At 55.0% G+C, this 10,400-nt stretch overlaps 1 protein-coding gene across 1 annotated transcript in view; it reads left to right on the top strand.

Annotated features, from left to right (window-relative positions):
* HMCES (5-hydroxymethylcytosine binding, ES cell specific) overlaps positions 1-2,333 on the top strand; it is a 15,794-nt gene extending 13,461 nt beyond the window's left edge. Inside the window, exons 5-6 of the mRNA XM_024763401.1 lie at positions 9-201; positions 1,681-2,333. Coding sequence (XP_024619169.1) covers positions 9-201; positions 1,681-1,914 — 427 coding nt within the window. The 3' untranslated portion in view covers positions 1,915-2,333. The remainder of the gene's footprint in view (positions 1-8; positions 202-1,680) is intronic.
* The last annotated feature ends 8,067 nt before the right edge of the window (positions 2,334-10,400 follow it).

The raw sequence follows: 10,400 nt of genomic DNA on the forward strand, positions 1-10,400 counted from the left end.
CGGGCTAGGATGCCTGCCATATTAGATGGAGAGGAGGCAGTCTCTAAGTGGCTGGACTTTGGGGAGGTCTCAGCTCAAGAAGCTCTGAAGTTAATTCACCCCACAGAGAACATCACCTTCCATCCAGTCTCCTCCGTGGTGAACAACTCCCGAAACAACACTCCTGAGTGTCTGCTTCCTATTGACTCGCTGGTCAAAAAGGTAGGGCCTATGACTACGATAGTTCTTTCTGAGCTTTCTGTCTTCTGTCAGTGTGACCTGTTAATTTTATGCCATGACCTTTCACAACCAGAGATTGAATACAAACCACCCCAAATTCGCCTTCCTCATGCACGGCAAGGTGGACCAGAGCAGTGACTCTCAAAGCTGGCTGTGACCCGGGAGTCCTCAGGAGACCTGTTTCAAAATGTAAATGCCAGCCTCTGTCTGGACCTACTGCTTCAGTATTCAGGGCTGGGCTTGGGCTTCTGTATCTTTAAGAAGCTGCCTTGGTGGGTCTGATAATAACCCAAGTTTGAGGATTCCTAATCTAGAGGGTGATTGTGAGAAGGACAAAGGAGCCCTCGGCCATAACTGTATCTCTCGCCAACCAGATGTGTGATTTATGTCTGTTTTCTGCACCTCTTTTCCCAGCTACAAGATGGAGGAATTCCAATTGTCATTCTCCTTCAGGGGGATCTGAGAACATTCCTGCTATAAACTTTAACTTCTTAGAGTTGGCAGGGATCCAGATGATGTATTTTGAAGGGAAGGTGAACAGGCAAGAGGCCTCAGTGAGAAGGAAATTCCAGAGCAGAAGCTGGCCCCTGCTGATACCCGGGGTGAAGGTTTAGGAGTAGCAACTGTTTGTAGGTGGCATAGAGGGACCTGAAGTAAGACATGGATCTGAGTGTTCCAAAGTAGGCGTCTTAGGGTGCCTGAGAAGTGTGGAGGACAGTGATGGCTAGAACAGCTGCCCCCTTCCCCACTTTTCTAAGTTTATTAAGTTTTCATACTCAGTCAGTGTCATCTTTTTTCTCTCAGTTCTGTCAAACTCCTGCACCCCTGACACTTTTTTTCATTACCCGTCTCTAAAAATGTCATTGTATGTATTCTTTTTGCACTAGACACTGCCCCATTTCTGCCATGGTCTTTCCTCCAGAAGAATTCAAAAAAAAAAAAAAAAAAAAAATTCACATTCTGGAGAGGTGACATCGTGTGAACTCAGAAGCTTCAGTCTGGGGTTGGCGAAGGTGTAGAGGAAGCGGAGGGAGCGGGGCTGGTCGGGGGCTGTGCGGAGGGCGGTGCCGTGGGAGAGAGCTGCGCTCCGGCCCCCGGCTGACTCCCGCCCTGCGGCTCTCCTCCCCACACCACACTGCCTGGTCCTGCTGAAGCACACACTTTTCCCTGACACTGCTTCATTGTCTGCTCGTGTTTGGAGTGCCCAGCAGCTCTCTTCTCTGGCTGGTCCCACACACCTCTGGGAAGCCTCCCCTGAGAGCTGCTCCCTACTCCTTGCAGCCCTTGGAACGCACTCCGCTCCTCTCGTCCTACTCCTTATTAGGGGCCCTGTCTGGCCCTTGGTGACATTTTCCAAGCCTAGGTCAATACCTAATGCCTCTTCCCCTCTTTCTTCCCTTGGAGTTGGCCTGTTTCCACAAGCTTGAGCTGGTGGTTTGAGCTTTTCCTTCTTTCTCCTAGGAGCTCAAGGCAAGTGGCAGCAGCCAGAAGATGTTGCAATGGCTGGCCACAAAGTCACCCAAAAAGGAAGACACCAAAGCACCCCAAAAGGCAGAGTCAGATGTGCCCCAGTGGTCCAGCCAGTTCTTGAAGAAGAGTCCGTTCTCCCGGAGGAGAGGCGCTGACCTCCTGGAGCGATGGCTGAAGCGGGAGAAGGAGGAGGAGCCTGTGGCCAAGCGGCCTCACACCCAGTAGCGCAGGACGTGCAGAGGCCGAGGCCAAGGCGTGCTGCACTGAATCCCATGGTGGTGACAGGTTGGGGGGTGGTGTTCCTTGGAGGGGGTAGCACGGTGTTAACAGTTGTGGCTTCTTGGGGGAGGGGTGCCCTGACTGTGACCGGGGAACCCCCAGTGGGGTGGGTGGGCAGCCTGGGAAAAGGGAGAGATACCACCATCAACTCATGGTGGGGGGCGGGGGGGCCTTGTGCCCACAGCTCTCTCCTGGTAGCCCAGGGACCTTCCCTAAGAGTCTGACCCTGCTGGCAGTTCCCAGCGTGACCTGGTACTGCTTAGCAGAGGCTGTTTTCTGTTTCGCCTTCGGGGTCTTTCAGTGCTTTGGAATTAAGTTCTTAAAACATTGTATTTTTTTCTGAATAAAGTGTTTGATAAACTGTTTACATTTCAGAAAATGCTGCTGGTGGGAGGAACTCGGGATCTCACTGTTTTCTCCTGGCATAGTCCTAGGGAATGGTTTTGTCACAATGTGGGGCACTGGGGTTTTTGTGGACAAAACTGCCTCTCTGGAAACAAAAAGACTTGGTGGGGCACTCTTGAGTCTCTGTTCACTCTTAACACTTGGAAGTTACCCGAATCTTTTAGCTTAAAACCAGCCAGAGTGCCTGCCAAACACGAGGGGTTGCAGAGGCCAAGACCCCTGCATGGGGAGTGCAGGACCTGGGTGCGAGCCCTGCCCAGATTGGCGGCCCCTGGGTGGAGCAGGGCACGGAGGGTGACACGGGTTTGGGGGCCATCCGCCCCAACCTGGTCAGCGCCCCCGCGGTTTGTTCTGCAGGCTCGTCCCAGGCACCACTCTGTAATTAGATGTTTGGGTGGTTGTGACTGTACGCCTCCCCACCCAGATGACTGGGTCCGTGAAGGCACGGACCGCTTTCGGCCCACGTGAACAGGAGGCCTGCAAAGGCTCCTATAATGTAGCTGCGCACTAATGCGCGCGCAGCCGTCCAGGCTTAACCGGATGCCACGCCTCGGGGGGGCGAGGAGCGGGCCGCCCACGGTGGGGACGCCGAAGCCGAGGGGCCTTCCCAAGGATCCGGGGACAGCCTCCAGGAGGGCCGCGCCGGACACGCCCCCTTCCCCCCGCACCCGGGCGTCCGGGAGACGGAACCCGCCAAACGCGGACCTGGCGGCAGGATGGATGTGGCGCCTCTGCGCGCAGGGTGGCGCGCGCACGCCGCCGCCGGGCCTATGCAAATCAGGGATCGCAACCTTACCAATCAGAGCGGGGCCCCGGCGCTGTTCCTGCCAATGGGGGCGAGCGACGCCGGCGGGCGGGATCCCCGCCCCAGACCCTAGGCCTCCAAATTCTTCTTCCGGGGGGCGGTGGCGGCGGCGGAGTGGCGGGTGGGGTTTGGGGAGCGACCTCGGCGCGAGGGGCGCGGGGCGCTTTCCCGGGGCCTGCAGTTTTCTCTGGGCTGTTTGGCACGAGGTTGTAGGAAGAGATCTTACAGATACCTTACTACCAGAATGTTGACTGTTGACGACTTTTGTCGTATTTGCTTCAAGTTTAATGAGCGGCATAAGTAAAATTCCCTTTGTTTCTCCTCGCTTTTCCCCACTCATTTTCAGGTCTCAGTTTGGTGGGGTCGTTTACCAGGCAGAATAGAGTGTTCTCAGGAGCCTGTGTCCTTTTCATTCAGGTTTTTATACTTTGACATAAATGCGATGTTAAAAGCACATTCTTGTATCAAAACATTGTTTTGTGATATTCAGGTTTACATAAATGGTATCATCTTGGGCATTTCCTTCGGCAGTTTTTTCCCCCTATCTGAGTCATCAGCTGTACTAGGTATTGCCAAGTTGCTCTCCAAATTTTCACTAGTTTCAGGGGCATGTGATTACCATTTTCCCACCTTTTGCCAATACTTACTCCTGCTTGTTAGAGCAGCATAGCATCCTGTCCTGCCCTTCTTTTTTTTTAATTATTCATTTTTTATTTTATTTTTTATTTTTGGCTGCGTTGGGTCTCCTTTCATGGTGTGATCTAGTAGACCAGGACCCCAACTGTTCTCAGGGCAGGAGGTACAGCTCTTGAATGAGGCTGTCTGGCCTCTCAGCTGGGCTCCCGGCTGGCAGGACCTCCTCACCCCACCCTACCTGCACGATGACCAGGCTTGCTCCAGGCCTTAGGGGACCCTTTCCTGCTCTGAAGCCTTAGAGCAGGCAGAGGGTCCCCTAGACTCCAGATTCTGGTAGACCGGTGTCTCCCCCGCTGCTGTCTGCGGTCCCTCTGGATCCATCTCTTCCTGCAAAGCACAGTCCTGCTTTGTACAGAAGCAAGCAGAACAGACGCAGGTAAGGGAGGGCTTGGCCCACAGCGCACAGCTTGGCATAGGTAAGTTGAGGGCAGATCTGAGGGGCTCCTGGCCTGGGAACGGTGTCTCAGTTTGGAGAGTTTGGACAAGACCCTGCTTGCTGCCAGGAGAGCCCAGAGGGTACGTCGGTGGTGGGAACCAGAGAGGGTAATGCGTGGACTCAGACTCTCTACGTCTTCTTAGCCAGAATGAGGAGCAGTCCGCGATGGGAGGTGTGGAACCTCATTCCTTGGGGAAAGGAGCTTTGGTTCGGGCTGTATGGAAGGGTCCCTAGTACATACAAAACTGACCAAGTCCTTGGCCCTCTCTGAGACTTGGTTTGCCCGTCTCTGAATCAGGAGAGTAGGTGCTCACAGTTGAACTGCCAGGATCCCACAGCCACAGGCGCTGGTTGTTGGAGACCGAGAACCTACCTCTTGTCATGGTGTCCCTCATGTGGTGATGGGTGAGGGTCCCCCTTGCGTCCCGGGGCTCCAGGGAAGAGAGGCATACTGCAGGCTCCGGCAGGCAACACTCCCAGCAGGCAGTGGAAGCTAAAGGACTGTTTGGAGGAGCTGCGGCTTCAGTGAAAGGGGTTGGATAATCACACTGGATAACACAAAAAGTTTTATAGGGCAGCCAGGCTGGGGCAGGGCCCCAGTGCCACACTTTTTGCCCCTGATGGAGGCAGCCAGAAGAAAGACGGGAGCTGGGAGAGGCAAGAGGAGGTGAGTGAGAATAGGGAAGCACATATGTGCAGGGTGCACTGCGCGAGGCTCTGGGGTCCTAGGAGCAGCCCTGTGGGAGGAGGTGGTCACCCTGGTGCAGGCCCTCAGCACGGGCAACCTGGTCTCTGCTGTCACCACTGTGTGGCGTCCTTTGGCTCCGGCTCCATCAGGACACCACCATTCGAAGCTTCTTGTCTCGTGACGCAGCCAGAAGAGCCCACACAGAAGATCAAGTCGAGAGATCGCAGAGGTGGGGACCGAAGGCCACACAGAGTCACGCGTGATTTTGCTTGGGCCATACAGTGTTTATTTTTAGTTGTGGTAAAATACACAGGACGTAAGATTTACCATCTCAACCATTTTTAAGTGTAGTTCAGTGGTATTAAATACAATGCATTCACATTATGGTACAACCATCACCACCATCATCCGCAGAACTCTTTCCATCTTGCAAAACTGGAATTCTGAGCCCATTAAACACCAACTCTCCATCCCCCGCCAGCCCCTGGCACCCACCATCCTACTTCCTGTCTCTGTGAAGCTGACTCCTCTAGGGACCTCATATAAGTGGGATCATACTTGGCCCTTTGTGACTGGCTTATTTCACTGAGCACGCTGTCTTCCAGGTTCATCCGTGTTGTCTCAAGTGTCAGAACTTCCATTTAAGACTGAATAATACTCCATTGTGTGTAGCGACCACACTTCGTCCGTCCATCATCCATTGACAGACACCTGGGTTGCTTCCGCCTTTTGTGAATAGCGTTGCTATGAACATGGGTGTGCGAATCTCTCCTTGAGTCACCGTTTTCAGTGCTTTTGGGTGTGTCCCCAGAGGTAAAATTGCTGGATCAATTCTACGTTTGATTGAGGAACCTCCATACCGTTTTCCAGCAGCTGCAACATCTTACATTCCCACCAACAGGGCACAAAGTTCCAGTTTCTCCACACCCTCACCAACACTTTTTTTTTTTTTAATGGTAGCCATCCTAATGGGTGTGAGGTGGAGTATTTCCTTTTTTAAGCCCACATTTTAAAAGTGGGAGGTTTCACAAAAGGAAGTTTATAGTTTCCACGTAAAATATTCTCAGGAGGGACTTCCATGGTGGCACAGTGGTTAAGAATCTACCTGCCGACGCAGGGGACACGGGTTCAAGCCCTGGTCCGGGAAGATCCCACGTGCTGCGGAGCAACTAAGGCTGTGCGCCACAACTACTGAGCCTGCGCTCCAGAGCCCTCGAGCCACAACTGCTGAGCCTGCACGCCACAACTACTGAAGCCTGCATGCCTAGAGCCCGTGCTCTGCAACAAGAGAAGCCACCACAGTGAGAAGCCCGCGTACCGCAACGAAGAGTGGCCCTGCTCACCGCAACTAGAGAAAGCCCGCGTACACCAACAAAGACCCAATGCAGCCAAAAGAAATAATTAAAAAAAAAAAATTCTCAGGAGGTGGCTCTGATGACTGAGCCCCGTGTGGGACCACTGCCGGCCGGGGCACCCTCCTGCCAGGCCTCCCTGGATGGCCCACGCCCCTCCGTGCCTCGGGAGGGGAAATCAGAAACTTTCAGGAGGTGCTCCTAATAGGTCTGAGAAGGTGGGAAGCTCTGTCCACATTCCGCTGCATTGCTGCCTGGAGACCATCAGCAGGACTGGGTGGTCACTGCCCCTCTTCAGGGGGGTCTGTGTCCTCCAGTTGGGTAGGTGTCCTGCCCGGCCTGGGGCCCGTGCACCTCTGTGTCTGAGACCCTGGTGCGGTTCACACGCACCCATTCTGTAGTGGGGAACCATGATGGCTTCGTACTGTGTCAGTTTGGCTGCACGGCACTACCTCTCCCAGAGCGCCCTCGCTGCTAGGTTTCCCGGTAGGGTGGGCCACAGGCAGATTCTTGCCAGATTTGGAAGGAAGCAACCATTTTGGTTGGTGAGCTGCTGATTTACCTCCTTGCTGGGAAGTGGCGCCTGGGCCTGCAATTACTCTACTTTCCCTGGACTCCGCTTCAGTTTTTCTGACTACTGGGCCAGGTGTGGACATGATGAGCTCTGGATGAAAGGTCTCAGCTTCTGCAGGATACCCTCATCGCCAAGGTCAGAGGCAACATGGACATGGGTTTCAGTCCTGTGCTCAGTGCCAGGCCCTGCCCTGGCAGAGGACAGCTTTAGCTGGGTTGGTCCCCAGCAGTTGAATGGGTGGAGACCCCATCCTTTGGGTCGCTCAGGCTGCTCGACCTGGAAAGGGGCCTTTGCAGTGTGTGCAGAGCTGTCCGGGGCCCAGGGAGAAGTAGAACCCAGGAGTGCAGAGGGTAGACCCGAGATCCTGAGGAGGTTCACAGGGAGGCAGGGTCCCAGCCCTGTGAGAGGAAGGAAGCGGCTTCACAGGAGGAGAGAGCGCTACCCAAGGGGTGCAAGAGACCGAAACCTGAGACCCTGGCCAGGGGTGGTGTGTTCAGACTGCCCTGGTCAGCAGGTGAGTAAGAGAAATCTTTTTTGGCTCTGTTTATAGGTGAGGGCACTGAGGCTTGGAGAAAACAGTCTTGCCCCAGAGAAAAGACCATGGTGGACCCAGGCTCAGAACCCTGACCTCATCCTCTGTGGGCCCCCCACCCAAGTCCCCTCCATCGGTGGGTGCGGGCGTGGGCTGTTGCTGTGCCCTGTCTTACAGACAAGAAAACCACCTAGTCCTTTGTCTCCTTTGCTGCACAATGGATACCTCCTCCAGGGCCTCAGTGTCATGTGCCTTCAGTGTTCACCTGGAATTGAGGCCCCTTGAAGCCAAATCCAAGAGACACAGTAAGTAAATGAGCTCCCCCGCTCTGTGCAGGAGATGAGTGTGGTGTCAGGGCAGAAAATACACCTTCAGCACCAGTAAGGTGAGTGCTGGAACACCTCCCTCGCTGGGCTGTCTTGTGGCTGAGGTCTCTGCCCTTCCTCAGAGTGCCTGGCATACGCCGAGTGTTCGTTCAACTTCAGGATGTGGGACCCACCTACAGAGATGCAGCTCGGCCGAAGGGTCTGAGTGAGCAAGTTGGGAAGGTGGGGGACCTGTGGGTGGAGGACAGTGGGACCCTAGGAGAGTGGTTTTGAGGAAGAGCAATTTGAATAGATGACAAGGTCCAGGATATGGGCATGGGAGGATAAAGTGAGTTAAAGGAATGAGAGACCAGACTGCAAGGGACATAAATCCAATGTCAACTAGCTTATGTGAAAAGCAAGTATCAGCTCACAGAATAGCCAGGTCTATGTAGCTTCAGGCATGGCTGGATCCAGACGCTGCATTAATGTCCTTAGTTCTTGGCTCCACCTTTATGTCTTGGCTCTTTTTTCAGGTGGGTTTTCCCTATGTGTTGACAAAGATGGCCACTGGCAGCTCTGGCCCCAGTGTCCCTACCCTTAGTGATCCTGGGCGAGAGAGCACCTCTTTCTCACTAGTTCCAGGAAGTCTCAGGATTGACTCATTGAACTCACGGGGGTCAAGAACCAGTTTCTCTAATCATTGCGGCCAAGGAACAGACTAAACACCTAACAGCCAGGTCCTTGGTCACGCAACCATCCCTGGGACTGGTAGGGTCAGACCCCCCAGAGCCATGTGGCCTGAGAGTAGGGGAGCGGTTTGTCTCCAGAAGAAAATTAAAGTGCTTTTTATTATCAGAAGAATGAGATGCTACATGGAGAAGATAGGCCTTGGCGTGGACAACAAGCCAGAGGCTAAGACTTCAAAGAATGGAGGGGGGCGGTGGTGACAAGGGTGTGAGGGGAAGCATCAGGGCCAGAGGCTGCTGGAAGAGCCAGGTGATGTGAGCAGTGAAGGGCGGATTTCAGTGGGAAATCTGGAAGGACAGTGTGGCATAAGGCCAACCTGAAGGGCACTTTGGGGCCTTGGAGCTCACTGGATGTCTTCAAAGGATAGAGAGTCAGTAGGAGTGGAGCTTTGGTCAGGGAGGACTCTGGGAAGGGGAGGTGGCTCAGTGTAAAGGGTTGGGCAGGAAGGAGCAGTGGCCACATGCCCAGGTCCCTGCAGCCCTTCCAACCCTCTCTGAACCTCAGGGCAACCTAGGAGAGGGTCAGAAACCCAAGCCCCAGGCCCCAGCCTCAGATGCTGACTTGGACAACTGGGGTGAGCCCAGGTGGCATCTGGGCTTGGGTTTCTGGTTTCGGGAAAGAGGGTGTGGAATGGGAGGGCTCCCGTTTAGCTGGTCAGGAGCGCCATGCCCCAGAGCCCTGGGGAGGCTGCGGCCTCTCACTGCTGCTAGCTGCTGGTGGCCTATTGCTTGGCTCTGCAGGCAGCTTAGGACCGGCCGAGGCTGGCACGGTGGCCCTGCAGCAGGGCACTGGGCACACTGCCCCAAAATCAAAACTGCAAAGTAGATGAAGCTGTTACTGATCAGTAAGTGGCCAGGACATGGGCTGACAAGGTGGGTGGAGTTCCCAAGAACTGAAAACAGCCTTTGCCTTAATGCCAGCCAGATCAGGGCCCCATCTGGCTCTCAAGTCTCTCTCTCCGAGCTTCTGCCTTGAGGGCAATGATGTGGTACCCCTGTGACTTCTGTCTCCCCACTTCTCCCACACTGGAAGCGTGGGCAGGGCAGGCACCTGTGCTGGTTTGGCCCGCTGCTGTGTGCCCTGGGCCCAGGCCAGGCCAGGGCAGTAACACATTGGCAGCTGGCCCTGCAGTTCCCTGCGGCAGGAAGCAGTGGGGAGAGCCTGCAGCAGGGTGGAGAGAGACTTGAAGTGGGACTGGCTGGCCACTTGCCCAATGTGGGAAGGGTCTGCCCCGTTACCCAGCCTGTGTGCCAGAGGAAGGTAGTGGCTGCCAGGCCACGGTCAGCGTCACTTGCCGGCCAGGGCCTCTTCTCCAGGGGAGATCCCCTGAAGCTCTCTCACCTACTTGCTCAGCCTGGTCTGCGCATATGCAGTAGCCCAGAAGGCTGTCCGGCTTTCCACTGCTCCAGGGCTCCTCTCCCCGTTTTGCAGGGTTGTCCCTTCATAGGAGCAAATGTCAGAATAGGCCTCAAGTCTAGTGCTCAACTAGAGGCACAACTATTCCATATGATGGACACGAAGGGTGGGAGGGCGTCCCAGGGTTGAGGGTCATTCCTGCCCATTTGTCTGTAACCCTGGGTCCCGTGTGCACTCCAGAGTAACTTACAAGCTCCAGGAGGGTCAGAGCCTTGCTCAGACCACACCTGTTAGTGGTGAGTGAGCCAAAACCTGGCTCCACTGTCCCTGTCACAGTACCACGGAGCCTCACTGAATTCGCAGTCAGTAAGCTCTGTGAAGGCCCAGCGTGCGGTGACCTTGTGAGACGTGAAGGTCTCTAACCCGCAGACCCCGCAAAGCCCCCGCTCCCCCACCCCCCAGGCGGTGGACCCAACTGCCCATCTACCAAGATAAACTCCGCACCTCCTTCGGGGACCAACCGGCCCCCGCTC

This window comes from Neophocaena asiaeorientalis, unplaced genomic scaffold (genome assembly GCF_003031525.2).
Source record: "Neophocaena asiaeorientalis asiaeorientalis breed wild unplaced genomic scaffold, Neophocaena_asiaeorientalis_V1.1 scaffold433, whole genome shotgun sequence".
NCBI lineage: Eukaryota > Metazoa > Chordata > Mammalia > Artiodactyla > Phocoenidae > Neophocaena > Neophocaena asiaeorientalis.